The sequence below is a fragment of the Stegodyphus dumicola genome, chromosome 10, assembly GCF_044657685.1.
Source record: "Stegodyphus dumicola isolate Sdum_Otavi_A_Nest chromosome 10, ASM4465768v1".
Taxonomy (NCBI): domain Eukaryota; kingdom Metazoa; phylum Arthropoda; class Arachnida; order Araneae; family Eresidae; genus Stegodyphus; species Stegodyphus dumicola.
The window spans coordinates 123,442,814-123,459,604 of NC_140777.1; the positions used below are offsets into that span (position 1 = coordinate 123,442,814).

Genomic DNA, 16,791 nt, shown 5'->3' on the forward strand with positions numbered 1-16,791 from the left:
AGTGACAAAAAATAAAAATATGGGTCTCAGACCCATAACTGAAATGAATACACTCTTAATCCTTTAATGAGGATCAATTTATAGGGCAAGTCTGGTGCCAGCAGCTGTGGTAATTCCTGCTCCAGTAACACATATTAAAGTTGTGGTTAAAAAGCTCATAGTTGGGTATCAGTTCCAGACGGGTGGTCCACTTACCGGGGCTTACTGCCTGTTCTGAACAGCCAGTCGGTTTCCTTTGATGACCTTCACCAGTTGTTTGGGTGACCGGCAGGTTTACTTTGAAAAAATTAGATTGCTCAAAGCAGGTGTGTGCCTGCATAATGATGCACGGAATAATTGAATAGAACATTGGTTCTATTTTGTTTAGATTATTCTGAATATTTGGATAACTGAAGAAAATAATGCAGAAATTTCAACACAATAAACATTTATTATACTAGAAAATGTAATTAGGAAAGCAAGTTAACATCTATGAAGGTTTTTCCTTAAATTAAATCAGAGAATGTGATAAGAACTACACACACTGGCCAATGAATTAGAAACCTTTGAGATTTTCAGTTGAATGTGTACTAGGAATAAAGTACGCAAATTTCTTTCTTTTTTTTTTTTTTTATGACATGGGTTACACATACTTAGAATGCTAGTATAAGTAAGGTGTAAGAATGCTTTTCACAATGAATGGAGTAAAGTGGGAAAAACGACAGATCTTTCACTATTTGAAAAAGGGCTTATTGTTGATATGTGTTTAGAAGGGACCTCAATTTTGAAGACAGCAAATCTTACTGGTTTCTCAAAAGCAGCCACATCAAAGGTTTCAAAAGGTGGAATCAGAACCCACAGTCCTTCTCTGGAAGACGTAACTGCAGTTCAAGCACAGTTTTCCAAGAGAGTGATAAGCGTCATCTCCAACAAATTGTATGGCAGAACAGGAACTCTACTGTGCTTCAACTGGTGCAGATAATCAATCAAGGCTCTTCCCAACAGATTTCAGCTTGAACCATGAGCAGGGTATTTCAGAGGAAAGGAATGCATAGTCGGGTGACTCTGAGTAAACCACTAATTTCTGCCCGATATTCAAGAATTTATTTGCAATTTTCTCGGGAAAGAAGACCACTGAACTTCTGAGGATTGGAAACGGGTAATGTGGTTGGATGAATCATGCTACACCTTATTTTGCATTGATGGAAGACGTCAAATTTGGCGAGAACCCCATGAATCCATCTTGACTTACTCGCACTGTGCAAGGGTCTGGTGGGAGAATCATGATACGGGGCATGTACTGCTAGCATGAAAGTGGTGCCATGGTGTTCCTCGAGGGTAAACAAACAGCCATGAAATACCTAGATATACTGGCATATCAAGTGCACCCTGCAATGTTGCATTTTTACCCTGATGGCGAGGGATACTTCATGGACGATAATGCAACTATACCTCGTGCTAGGAGTGTTCAAAATTGGTTCGCTGAACATAAGTCGAACTTCCCTAGCCAACGCATAGCCTATATCTTAACGACATAGAAAATGTATGGGATATGATGGAAAGACACATCCGACAGCACTTTCCTCTGCCATCTAATTTACAAGATCTAAAAAAGCTGCAGAGCCAATGCATGGTATTCTCTGGCCGTAAATGCATTCCAGAAGTATATAGACTTAATGCTCAAACACATCAGAGCAGTTATCCATGCGAAAAGTGGTCCAATAAAATATTGATCTTGGGTTTCTAATTCATTGGCCAGTGTGTGTATTTATTGAATATAAAGTTACAAAGAAAAGAATGACAGCACAGTCGGGAATAAACGCAATAAATAATAAGGAAATTCTTTGTGGTAGTAAAGAATTATTTTATAAAAACAAAGTGAAGTATTCTTAGTTAAAAAAATGCTTGCCACCAATTATTAAGTAATTTTTACAATGTTAAATAAGAGGGGGGTAATAAATAAGTAAATATTTTGATTACATGCGTTAATTATAAGCCTCTCCTTTCTTCACATTTCCCTGCTTCTAGAATTTTGATATAAATGTTAATTTTACACTATTTTTAATAAAAGTTATAAACATGTTTTCTGAATATTGTGCAAAAATTATTGTTCATAACCTGAAACTTTATATATGAAATCTAAGTATGCTTGATAGGTTTCATTCTTTTTCATTTCTCATGAAAACTTCTATCTAGCAAGAAACACTTCAAATTTGCTTGAAATTTGGATGCTGAAGAATTAGAATTACTTATTTATTTCAAAGAAATTAAGTGATAGTGTCCAGGTTTCTTCAAGCCTACATTTCCAAAATTGAAAATGATAATATTTCAGCTTAAACAAATCTTGCAATGAATTTACAACCCAAAAATTGAAATATTTATTATTACTGATGAAAAAAAAAAATTGGTTAGATTTAGGAGAAATTAAGTTGGCTAAGTTTCTTGAAATAGTTAAAAATTTCTGAGCACTTTAATACTACAAGTGGTCATACATTACAGGTTCTACTAAGGGTGACATTTGAATAGAAAGAATTACAAAACAATCTGCCTGAAGCACTCTTATCATAAAAATTTAAGTCATTCAATCAGTGGAACTTAATAACATCTATAATTATGAAGCTGTTGGATGCATGGAATAGAGAGGATATTCCTGTATCTAATAGAAGGCTACAGATTTTTTCTGACATGACGGAATGCTGTTCGCAGTCCTCTTCTTAACACCTTATCCTATATCTATTAATGCAATATTTTCTGTTATACTCCAAGCAGAAATCTGGGTTAAGTGTTAAGATGATTAAAGTTCTGTTGGTTGGGAGACAAGTAATATGACAAATTAAAGACTGAAATCTAACTCTGTAACTCTGAAACGTATTCATGGCTTTATCACAGTTACACGTATCGCAACTCCAAGATGAATTAAAACACTTATATGAGTTCTGTTACTGAAGAATAATAGTAAGCTGAACAGGTTTATGTCAATGAACTTTTTCTATCATTTTTCCTTTTCATTATTAATATTTATATCAATTTTGTCTCGTAGAAATATAGTTAGCCTATGTTTATATAAATTTCAGCAGTAGTACCATTTTTCTTAAATTGAATTCAGTCATTACATTTCATGCAAGTGAAATTCGATCAACATTCTCTTTTTAAAAAAGGGGTACAATTAAAATTTTAGATTTATTATGAAGAAAAATTTACTGTTCTTTAGTCCCTCATTACCATTTTCAACACAAGAAAAGTATCTTCAATATGCTATTTTAAAGAACCTATCGCTATATTCTATCAATGGAAACAGCATTTATGTTGGAACTTAATATCTGAAAAGTCGTCGGAAAATTTATTCTTTACGCATGTTAACTGTACAGAAACTCAAAATTACTTCTAAAAAGACAAATATATACTCACAAGTAATGATTTATCTTAAAAAAAAAATATTTCCAGAGATTCATGACCTATATTTATCCCCTCCCCCAAAAAGAGAGCATTAAAGCATGTGCAAAAGTATGAATATCAGCTTTATGATTTAATTTAAAAATAGCCTTTTAATTCCTCTTTTTTAATTTGGTTATTTTGGGACACACACACATATATATATATGATTAAATGTAAGTGTCTTATATTTCTGTACTCTTTCATTTACATCCTTGCCGAGACTTTGGTGTTATGTTTGCTTATATCTCGACTGCTACCCTGTTCACAAAAAAATAATGAAAGGATAGCAGTCAATATGATATGGATCAAATAATTGGATACATATTGAATAACTGAATTTGGATGTAACGCCATTCAAAGCATTTTTAAAAAACTCTTAAAATATGGGATTACCAAATACTATAATACAGTCAAAAGTCGTTAATTCGGACACCCATAATCTGGATATCAAAGCTACAAACATTCTGCGCATGCGCGCAAGACCTTTACAGGCTGCGAATTTGCGTGCGCAAAATACGTTTACGAATGCGCGTTTAATGTATAACGGACGGGATAAGCTAAGCTAAAATTATCTAATTATCTATTTCAGTTAATGTTGCAGATTGCGTTGTTCCTTAATCTTCGAATTGGATCCGGCTTATTATTTTTTGCAGACTGTTAGAGCAATTTTATAAAAGTAAGCTTGAACTTTCGATTATTTCAAATAGAATTTCCGATATATATTTACTAATATGTAAAGGATATACAAAGCGAAAGTATTTTTCGGAGTCCATTAAACAAAAAGTGGAATTGCTGCAAAAAATGGATAAAGGCATATCCTTTGTTTATCTAAACTTTAATGTTTGTTTATCTAAACTTTGTTTATCTTTAACGCTGGGGAGTGCAATGAATTGGAAGTTGATCTGTCAACACTATCCTTATCTTAAGGGCAGATGTTTTTATTTTATTTGGCTTACAATTGCTTACTAAATGTGGTATTTCCTCTCGATGTACTGCGTCTTTGATATGATTTAAATCAAATGCCCCGTCGTTATAATTCGCTTCCGATAGCGAAGAAAGTAATAGAGGTTATTGAAAACGAAAAAATTTCGATTGACAAATTAGTCGGTATTCTCGACACAGCAATTATAGGACTTGAACAGCGGAACTTTGTAATTGAACAAGAAATTATGTCTGTTTATGGAATTAAAGAGAATGTATTATCACATAAAAAATGAAGCAACTTAAACAACTTACATTGAAAGAAATGTTTAATAAAGTAAACAAATAAATATTAAGCTTTTTTTTTTTTTTTTTTTGTAAATTTTGATACCCTTTAGATCATAATTGTTCTTTATTTCGTAAATTACGGTTTCATATTTTTAATTTTATAATTTCTGCATGCCATTTTACCAGATTTAAACTGATTATCTATAATCCGGAATCGCCGAAGTCCCGACGAGTCCGGATTAACGACTTTTGACTGTATATTCATTTTATTATAATTCTGGTGCAAAACTCTTAATGAAAATGAGCGGAAGTCAAAAATTTCACATTATGCTTTTAATAGACATTCTAAACACATACACACAAAAATTAACTATGAAATATTACAATTAATAAGTTCTGGAAATATTTCCCACTAAAATAGCTTCTAACATAAAAAACATTTACCATACTTAACTGGATATATTTAATTTTTTTAAGCATTAATGATAATGAAGTAACATAACAGTTTTACACAATAAAATTTTAAACATTAAATAACTTCCATATGATATACATGTGTGGCACACAAAATATCTTGCCGATATTCTATTTCATGGCAAGTGTTTTGCAGCACTTCAGCAGGTATTCTTCTAGTGAATTCAGTGATTCATAGTTTTAGGTCAGCAATATCCAGAACTGGAGTTATGCACACTTCGTCCTTAACATACCTAACGAAGAAGGGGGGGGAACTCAACGGACCTTGGCAGTCATCATAATGGGTCCCCATGACCAATTCAAGCATCAAGAAATATGCTGTCTAGCTCCACTGGAACTATGAAATCAGTTTTGTTAATGGTGTCTTGCTGAAAGATAACTCAAGGCTCATGGCATTTAAACTAAAGATGAGCAAAACAGCTCCTTTAAGTGATTAGTGAACTTTTAGCACTTTTCTATATAAAAGTAACAAATTCTGGAATAAAAAAGTGCTTAAACTCACTTTTGTTAAAGATTACATTATTTTATTATTAACAATTGATATTTTGTTGTGATTACCAACACCATTAAAAATAAATTTTTAGACTGGAGTTAGATCCCAAAGAACAGGAAATTGTCTCCAGAAAATACTGGCATTTTCCATTTTTTGGTTAATTTGGCAAAATGGTACCAAATATTGCTCAAGGTTCCTTTATGCAGTAGAGTTGACAATTTGTTCTGCAGCCCAGAAAACCTACATTTCATGGCAAAATATAATTTATTATTTTACATAAATGTTATAATGATATTGTATAAAAAAGGTAATACATAGCTATACCATGACACAGTATTCAAAGAAGCGAAAAGAAACTCAAAGGAAGAGCTCTGAAGAAGTGAAAAGAGCTAATAATCAAAACCACAGCAGACTGATGAACGGCTACAGAAGAAGCATCAGAGCTATTAAAAGATTGAATAATGAAAACTCCGTAGGAACCAGTTCCGTGGCTAGAGGAGGAGAGTTCAAGCAATGAAAAGAGTGAAAAATCAAAATTTCACAGAATTGGATCTGTGGCCAGAGAACCAGTACTGTAAGCTGGCAGCCCAAGGAAGAAACTGAACGGCGGTAGTACTCAGCATACTCTAAGCAGATCCTCACACTGCTAGACCGGAGGTCGGGGTAGCAATCCACTTGCAAACATGGCTGGTTAATTTTGCTGAGACGCACTGGCTTATTAAATGTTTGCATTTTAAACATTACATAGAACACACACAAAAAAAAAGACCACATAATTACATATAACACACATACATAAATACATAAAAAAGAGGTCGTAGATGATTTCAATTAATAATAAAGGAAAGAATGTTAGTGTTTATATAAGAGCAATTGAATTTTTGGCCTGCTTCCCAACAAGAGCTATCCGTGAACTGTTGGAGAACAATCACTCCACTTTCACTGGATCATTATTGTTAAGAGAACAGAACTTTTCAGAAATGTTGTCATGCAATCTACCGGTAAATGAGGAAGTTATTTAATGTTTAAATTTCTTCTGTATAAAACTGTTATACATTGTATTACCATGAAATGTATTTACTGCATTTTTATTCCCACCCCAAAATGAAATGCACTAGATAATTTTTACTTCCTCCATATAATAAATGTCGAAGTCAATTTCCTATTGTATGTATGTAACACTTGTCACTGTTTAATTGAAAGAAAAATGGTCCGAATATTTCACTTGCTGCCAATGCACACCAAACATTCCCATCCGAGCAATTGTGTACTACTTTTATTGCCAGATGAGATTTAGTTTCCAAGATCTAACAGTTATGGCAGTTAACATAACCAGAAGCATAAAAATTTACTTCAATGGAGATGCTTTTAAAGTAAGACTTACATTCATCGATTTTGTTATGAACAGGCTCCGCTAAATCAAAACATCCAGGTCTGCCATTTGGCTTCAATTCATATATTAATTTAACGTTATAAAGATACAGTTAAGAAATTTATCCAAGATTCTCTTAAAAGTTGCTTTCGGTATACGCAGCTGCAAAACGTCATGAAAGGTCAACGTAATTGGGCTTCTCATAAAACATTATCAGTCACCTATCAATATTATAGGTAAAGGTTGACAGACTAAAAACACCTTTCCTGTGTTTCACATTTCCCATGTCCATCAACTGTTGGTACCAACATTTAATGGAGACTTTACTTGCAGAAGGACGATTTCAGCATGCTAAATAAAAATGGCTTTGAAAAGTCAAAACACATTTTCTTTCATGAAACAACAAATGCACACTGTCTTTTCCTGTACATTAGCCATTTGCAGACTGATGCAATTAGAAATATTTTTAGAAATGTTGTTGACATCTGTCGGCTTATGAGGAAAATTTTCTCTGTAAACGTTAAAAAATAAGAAAAAAAAAAAAAAAAAAAAATTAAAAAATAAATATGTATGTGCCACAATTTGCTATTTTTCCCACAACCTGAAATGTGTTCAATCATTTTTACATCTTTTATATAATCAGTCTCCCAGTCAATTCCATAATTGTATGTTTCAGCCATATTTTTGAACATAAAACACAGAAAATTAATTTTGGAAGTACTTCCCGCTCATATGATATTTCATCATCAAGCAGTATAATACTTCCTTGGTATAATAAATAACAGCCAAGACAATTTCATAACTGTACATTGTATAAAATTTTCTGGGGAAAAAATAAAGGAATTTTATTTCAGAAGACTTCCTGCTTCCATGATATTTCATCATCAAACAGTATAATATTTCAATCTTAAAAGCAATAAAAGCTCAGTAATATTGTTGTACATTCTGGAAAAATTTTGGATAGAAAAACAGAAAATCAATTTTGGAAATACTTCCCACTCACACGAAATTTCATCGTGAAGCGATATAATATTTACTTAAAAAAAGAAAAACTTAGTCAAAGTCATAAGTGAAGATTCTAAAAAATGTTGGACATAAAACACAGAATATTTACTATATACTTTAATTTTATACAGTCAAAAGTCTTTAATCTGGACTCGTGGGGACTTTGTCGATTCCGGATTATAAATCATCAATTTAAATCTGGTAAGATGGGATCCAAAATTCTCTTAAAAGTTGCTTTGGGTATACCCAGCTGCAAATTGTCATGAAAGGTCAACATAATTGGGTTTCTCATAAAACATTATAAGTCACCTATCAATATTATACGTAAAGGTTGACAGACTAAAAACACATTTCGTGTGTTTCACATTTCCCATGTCCATCAACTGTTGGTACCAACATTTAATGGAGACTTTACTTGCAGAAGGACGATTTCAGCATGCTAAATAAAAATGGCTTTGAAAAGTCAAAACACATTTTCTTTCATGAAACAACAAAATGCACACTGTCTTTTCCTGTACATTAGCCATTTGCAGACTGATGCAATTAGAAATATTTTTAGAAATGTTGTCGACATCTGTCGGCTTATGAGGAAAATTTTCTCTGTAAACGTTAAAAAATAAGAAAAAAAAAAAAAAAATTAAAAAATAAATATGTATGTGCCACAATTTGCTATTTTTCCCACAACCTGAAATGTGTTCAATCATTTTTACATCTTTTATATAATCAGTGTCCCAGTCAATTCCATAATTGTATGTTTCAGCCATATTTTTGAACATAAAACACAGAAAATTAATTTTGGAAGTACTTCCCGCTCATATGATATTTCATCATCAAGCAGTATAATACTTCCTTGGTATAATAAATAACAGCCAAGACAATTTCATAACTGTACATTGTATAAAATTTTCTGGGGAAAAAATAAAGGAATTTTATTTCAGAAGACTTCCTGCTTCCATGATATTTCATCATCAAACAGTATAATATTTCAATCTTAAAAGCAATAAAAGCTCAGTAATATTGTTGTACATTCTGGAAAAATTTTGGATAGAAAAACAGAAAATCAATTTTGGAAATACTTCCCACTCACACGAAATTTCATCGTGAAGCGATATAATATTTACTTAAAAAAAGAAAAACTTAGTCAAAGTCATAAGTGAAGATTCTAAAAAATGTTGGACATAAAACACAGAATATTTACTATATACTTTAATTTTATACAGTCAAAAGTCTTTAATCTGGACTCGTGGGGACTTTGTCGATTCCGGATTATAAATCATCAATTTAAATCTGGTAAGATGGGATCCAAAATTCTCTTAAAAGTTGCTTTGGGTATACCCAGCTGCAAATTGTCATGAAAGGTCAACATAATTGGGTTTCTCATAAAACATTATAAGTCACCTATCAATATTATACGTAAAGGTTGACAGACTAAAAACACATTTCGTGTGTTTCACATTTCCCATGTCCATCAACTGTTGGTACCAACATTTAATGGAGACTTTACTTGCAGAAGGACGATTTCAGCATGCTAAATAAAAATGGCTTTGAAAAGTCAAAACACATTTTCTTTCATGAAACAACAAAATGCACACTGTCTTTTCCTGTACATTAGCCATTTGCAGACTGATGCAATTAGAAATATTTTTAGAAATGTTGTCGACATCTGTCGGCTTATGAGGAAAATTTTCTCTGTAAACGTTAAAAAATAAGAAAAAAAAAATTAAAAAATAAATATGTAAGTGCCACAATTTGTTCTTTTTCCCCCAACCTGAAATGTTTTCAATCATTTTTACATCTTTTATATAATCAGTGTCCCAGTCAATTCCATAATTGTATGTTTCAGCCATATTTTTGAACATAAAACACAGAAAATTAATTTTGGAAGTACTTCCCGCTCATATGATATTTCATCATCAAGCAGTATAATACTTCCTTGGTATAATAAATATCAGCCAAGACAATTTCATAACTGTACATTGTATAAAATTTTCTGGGGAAAATAAAGGAATTTTATTTCAGAAGACTTCCTGCTTCCATGATATTTCATCATCAAACAGTATAATATTTCAATCTTAAAAGCAATAAAAGCTCAGTCATATTGTTGTACATTCTGGAAAAATTTTGGATAGAAAAACAGAAAATCAATTTTGGAAATACTTCCCACTCACACGAAATTTCATTGTGAAGAAATATAATATTTCCTTAAAAAAAACAAAAACTTAGTCAAAGTCATAACTGAACATTCTCAAAAATGTTGGACATAAAACACAATTAATAAAATTTCACCTATACTCAAACTACTTTCAGCAAACCAAGAACCCTTCCTTACACTCCGTTTCACAAAATGTCCATTTTCACCAGATTTCTTGTACCGCCATTCAAACTTATCTGTAATATCCTTCCTTTCACACAATCTCAACTTATTATTATTATCAGATAAACGCATTAAAAATTTAGAATTCACTTTACATAGCGCCATGCAAACCGAAAATTAATCAACACTATTTCACACAACACACAATGAAGCTTAATACAAAATAATTTTTCCAAACTTATCTCCTTTTCCAATTAAAGAACTGTAATTCACCCATTAATGTCACATGACATATCTCATGATCTCTCACACAAAATAATGCGTAATCGGAACCGAGTACTTCTCACATTATTACCAAAGTCCTAGGTAGTAACCTTTATTGCCTCCAAAATGTCGGCAAGCTATCTGTTACCATATTCCAAAGATCAGCCATACATTCTACAAAATATTTTGACATAAACACAGAAAATTAATTTTGGATATACTTCTCGCAAACATAATATTGTATCATCAAGCAATATAACACTTTCTCCATATAATCAATAAAAGCCCAGTCAAATTTGGGTACTTTTCCGTTTCGCCGGCGCAAATCTCGCCAAGCAGATTTTATTGGTGAAAACACATAGTATACACATAAAAAATGTTGACTAATGTTAGTTCTAAGGATTTTTTATTTTGAAGGTTTCTTTTATACATCATTCTAGCTTTATTTTTGTAAAAAAATAGCATTTTAATGTCGCTTAAAATTTTGTAAAAAAATCTTATAAATAAAGACAGTACATTTGTAAAAAGACATTAATTTAATGATTTACAATCCTTTCATCGTACAACATCCTGATTCGCCGGTTCATATCATGTGACCCCAAGTGATCTCATCTCACCTAAACTACGCTACAAAAATATAATTCTCTCAGTAATTATCTACATTAATTTCAAGTTAAATCTTAATTTGGAATACACATTTAAATTCCAGAATTATTTCAATTTGTAAAAATAGCTTACTTAGAAATTTTGTAAAACCGCAGTACTTTACTTCGTTAGTGCATTCTAATTATAATTGATTAATTTAACTCTTGACTTTTACTTTTCTATATTTTCGCTATCGGGTGAGCGGTATGATTGCATCCTAATTGACTTAATTACCGCCCGCGAATGGTCTTAGGGCATAAAATTGAACTATCTGGTAAAAATTATATGTAACTGTATACCAGTATTGAAAGAAACAATCAATCTGATGAGACATGGCTGCGACTTATTTTGAAAGTGAGGCGTAAAAGGTTACCAGCGAGGATATTCTGTTTGGCATGAATTGTACCATTACTGGCGACTTTATCGCCTGCGCCGGCAAAACGGAAAAGTACCCAAATTTGTAATTGTATGTTCTACCTATATATTTAGACATGAAACACAGAAGTTTAATTTTAGCACTTCACATGACATTTTATCATCAAGCAGTATAATACTTCCTTTATATAATCAATAACATCCCAGTCAATTCTCAAATTATATGTTTTGCGCCAAAAATCACCGCTATGCAAGCCAAAATAACAAGTCAAAGAATTGCACACACTCAGTATCCCATATACCACCAAAAATCGCCAAGGGGTACTCTAAAATATAGTTTTACCAAGGATTTCAATATCTAATTTTCCTTGATGTTGAAGAATTAATATACAGTGGCTTAATGTTTGAGGTTAGAAATATTTACAGAAAAAGTTTATAAAACACAATAACAAGAAACTTTGTAAAGGCAATAATTTAGATTTTACCAGAACATTGATTATATATTTGAAAAACTACTTATTACACAACATCAAATGTATAAGAAAAAATTTTTCTCTCTTTAATTTTTATTTGTGAAAATAAAGATTGTGCTAACAGACAGCAAGATATTATTAAGAGAATTTTTCTCTAATTAAGAGAAAAAATGCCTTTATTTTTCATTTCAGAGGCATGACATTATGTTAATAGCAACTAGATAGGATTCTCCATTCTCAAATATTACTCACTAATAAAAACACTAAATATTTTCAGTTCTTGCTTTAGAGGTCAAAATAATTGTAAAAATTTAAGCTCATGTAAAGGAATTTTTTCTTTTTTCATCATGGATCAATTGTGGCTGGCAATATAAAATCATTAAATTCTAAAAACACTTGTTAAAATACTGAAAGACCCAACCCTACATCTCAATATCCTAGTACCCCTACATCTACAAAACATTATCATGCTGCATGCAAAAGTCTACAAAAATAACTGACCTGTTATTCATATGTGCTATCACTAGATAGAAATATTTTCAGCTACCAAAAGCAAATATTTAAATAAAAGCTATTCACCAAAACGTGATTTCCCGATACTGGTTCATGCAGAATACAGCTCAACCATAAAAAGGACCAATGACAACTTTTTTTCTGGCAGGAAATAACATTCAGAAAGGAATAATTGAACAAATGCAGAAAAATTCACTGGAAATGATTTCATATGGCTTTTATCCTACATTTTAATGCTTATGATTTTAATCTTTAATGCTTTCATATGCAGTTATATAAAAGTTCACAAGGATAACCAAAAGTCACTAAAATAAATGCTGCACTTACCTTTCATAAACTTACGAATACTGATGAGCTACATTATTATAACACATAATTATTAAAATTAGAACTAGACTCTGTACTATTGTAAATGCAAAAAACAAATATTTTGAAAACACTGTACATTAAAATTTATTTCTTATTTTAAACTCACCTCCAATGTATTTTTCAACAAAAAGATAGAACTGAATAATATGTTTGAAAAAAGTCAATAATGAAAAGATGTGAACAAAATTAACGTTTACACACTCCCCACATATTATCAGTAATTCATAAGATCATCAGATATACACTTAACACGACTGGATCTAATACTGTTACAGGAAATTTCAAATGAAGTCTAAATATGGAAATACAAATAATAATGTAATATATTAATCAAATTCCTTTTTTAACAATAAATACAGAACTTGACTAAGGAAATTTTTGAATCCCATGTGCATTACAAATAACGGAAAATTAAAATGCAAACATACTTTACATAAGATACACAGGAATCGGTTAAATAAAGGTCAAAAACTAAGTCTGTTAGTATTATTTTAACGAGTCGCCAAATGTTGTTGAAATGCTCGATTTTACTCTTGAATTCTTCAACACCTTCAATTTCAAATAAATCTCGAAAGTAATATTATGAATCTTGAACAAAAATACGATAAATTCTCGTTCTAAAAATCAGTTCCAACAACGTAAATACACTATGTTTGTCAACAAAAAAAAACAGCATTAAGATGATCAATTTCTGCCACTGGTCAGATTAAGATACGCATGGAAAAATGATGGGCTAAATGTAAGAGTAAAATATAGCTTAAAAAAAATTTAACGTTCCGATCCATACACTGAAATATTACAGCAGGCATAAGCATACGAAATATTGCATGTGTCCCTGTATCAACATTTATGGTGATTTATTTTTTATTTTTTTCCCACAAAGATATATGACTTATGCGCGATATGAAGAACAGGCAGTAACACGTAACGACAAAACTGCACATCTTTCGAAATAATACATAATATTTTATTGCACAGATATTCGAAACAATCCAGAAATCATTGAATTAAAGCTCACCTTTTCTTTTTCGGATTTATTCGGCATCTCTCCTCATTACACAAACATTACCATGGCTCAAGGCCTACGCTACGCTACACTTACATTTGTCGTTGCCAAAAATTCCATTTTCTCCGTCTGAAGATTGATTTCTTCTTCTTCGTAAGCCAATTCAAAATAATTGTATATGTTATTTTAAATTGAAAATATAGTATGATATAATGCAAATCAGATTTATTAATTATAATACATATTTTTCTTTATTTATTTTACTCATAAATAATTAAATACATTTCAACTATATTTCAAAAGCAATCAATACTTTTACCTCACCCTTTCCTATTCGTCTGCTTTCAAATATCATAAGGAATATTTAAGCGTGGCGCTAGTTGCAGTAATTGCAGAAAGCAGAGTTTTGTACTTGCTATGAATTAATTTATTCATTAATCGTGGATGATGTATTACTTGCCTATTAATAATTTAATGGTTAGACAAAAATTAGGGGTTTTCTTTACAGGTTGTCTAGTTTTATTTCTAAACAGATGTTGAAATGAATGAAGTTATTTAAATTTCGCAATTAGTAGATGCTCAGAATGTTTACTAATGTTTTATGCACATTACTAAAAAATCGACCTGAAGAAATTTATTATACATTCAAATTTTAGTCGCTGTGCAGCACTTCTCTACGGTATCTATAAATGTCTAAAAATAATAAGGATCCTTGGGTGAGAATTATTGATGTATCTAATCCGGTGCTTCATAAAAAGGGGTATACTTTGTATAAAGTTACATCTAAAGTACGTATACTGTTTTACTTTAATAAAGTACATGTAGTTAACTATGATTCTTATTAGATATGTTGAAACAATTTTACTTCATGCAGATACTTACTATTATGCGTAAGCTTGCAATAAACATTAAAATTCAGTGGTTGTGGTATATAATTTCATCGTATCGTAATTGGGTTAATAAAACAGTCACGCCTCTTATTACTCTTTCATTTGAAGTTTTGAATTTCATTTTGTATTTTGAATCATTGGTGAATCAGAGTAAGTGATATTTTTTTTTAATTCTAATGTTATAAAGATATTACTTTTGTTTATTATGCCGTGAGACTTATAATGTTTATATGAAGGTATTGATTTCATTTGGAAAACTTTTTAATCAAAGCATATCCTTTTTTTAATTTTTTATTTATTTGGCACAGCTTTAGTATTAGTCCTTTTTGGCAAGAAATTTGTTTGGCAACATTTTGGAGCGATAAATGAAAAAATATGATAACCTTGGAAACCCTAAATACTGATCTTCAAACATGCCGCCATTTCTGTCCACATAACTTTAAGAATTTGATAGGTATCGGAGCAGGAGGGATAAATTGTGTGTTTTTCTTAAAGTTACTTTTGTGTTAAGAAAGCACAACATTTAAAATATTTTTTAAAAAGCCAAATTTTTGATAGTTAAAACTGGTGCTGTTAATATTACATTACATGAGTCTTGACATTTTTTCATATGTCAACTATGCATATTATTATAAACTCCACCCCCCCCCCAAGGAAAACACATTTTCAGTAGCATGAGATAAACTCTTCGTGTTTCCTTTGCTAAGGAGATCAAAATTACCATGGTCTAAAAATACTTATTTACCTCATATTAGAACTATAGGGATGTGTAATTGCATGCATTCATAGGTTCAAATCAGGACCAAAATCAGGTTTCCTTATTGCTTTTATAACATTTTCATAATTTGTCTGACTATAAAAAATATAATGTTGCTTAGATTATGGAATATATTGCTTATAATTTAGAGTTCTCAAATTTTGTAAATCTTACAACCTAACAGCTGTATATGAATAACCTTCACTGAGTATTATTACTTTTATTAATAGTATGTTGACATAACAGTCGACTTTTTATTTTAAATTTTATGCAAATTTTCTACATTACTTAAACATTTTATCTAACAGAAATCTGAATTTTTTGTAATAAAAACTCTATAATAAAAGTAAGAGTACAATTTATATATAAAAATTTGACTACATGGCAAGCACTTAGATACTGATTTCAATGTCTTTAAATGTTATTATCATAAAGTTTAGATATATTCTTATTAAGTTAAGATATACTTTTATTCTATTATAAAGTTTAGATGTCCAGAACAGAAGGCACACTTTGTGCTTACGACTCAGTCAACCACTTGTGGCAAGATAACTTATGATAACAATTAAGTTCAAATGTAAAATTTAAATTCAAATAAATTTGTAGCCCAAAGGCTGCACAAATCAATTTAATGCAAAGTTGGTTAAAAACTTAACTGGCATGGAATTCAATTATCAGCAATTATAATGCAAGGCTGAAGACTACAAATCTTTTCTTATCTAGCAACCTATTAATGTGGCCTCAAAAGGCTAAACACGGTTTGTTTTACAAAATAAAAACTTCATTTGGATTCTGGTGAGAAAACGGATGGAGGAAATTGACAGTAAAGATCCCAAGCATAAAATAACTCTGGTTACAAAATAAAGGAACGTTACAATATACTTTGTTTCCTGATTAATTATTATTCAGTACATGAAATAGTGTAATGATTTTTTTTTTTTTTTTTTTTCATCACATACAAATTATTTAGTTTATTTAAATGCTTTCCAAAACTGACAGGATTTTGCAAACATGTTGACCATATTTTTCGACCTATAGATGCAACACTTCTTCTCTTCAGAAGTAAGATTTAGAATTAAGAAATAAGAAAATAAGAGAGAATTATGAATAGAAAATAAATACATATGCTGGCTAGCAGAAGAAGGATGCCTTCATAAATACTTTTTATGAGAAACTGGCTCAGATTCACATTACATCTACGGAAAACTACTAAAACTC

The 16,791-nt window shown here is 30.9% G+C and overlaps 2 protein-coding genes across 5 annotated transcripts in view; one reads left to right on the top strand and one right to left on the bottom strand.

The window, feature by feature from the left end:
- Nucleotides 1-14,086, bottom strand: part of LOC118198470 (serine/threonine-protein phosphatase 2A 56 kDa regulatory subunit gamma isoform-like) — a 130,035-nt gene extending 115,949 nt beyond the window's left edge. For both annotated transcript variants that reach the window (XM_085825491.1, XM_085825492.1), the window contains exon 1: nt 13,939-14,086. In XM_085825491.1, the coding sequence (XP_085681617.1) occupies nt 13,939-13,965 (27 nt within the window). In that variant the 5' untranslated portion in view covers nt 13,966-14,086. The remainder of the gene's footprint in view (nt 1-13,938) is intronic.
- A 203-nt stretch (nt 14,087-14,289) lies between these two features.
- Nucleotides 14,290-16,791, top strand: part of LOC118198543 (ribosomal protein S6 kinase-like 1) — a 190,397-nt gene continuing 187,895 nt past the window's right edge. For all 3 annotated transcript variants that reach the window (XR_015043533.1, XM_085825493.1, XM_085825494.1), the window contains exon 1: nt 14,290-14,714. Coding sequence is in view for 2 of the 3 variants with exons in the window: in XM_085825493.1 (XP_085681619.1) it covers nt 14,616-14,714 (99 nt within the window). In the remaining variant the exon portion in view is untranslated. The remainder of the gene's footprint in view (nt 14,715-16,791) is intronic.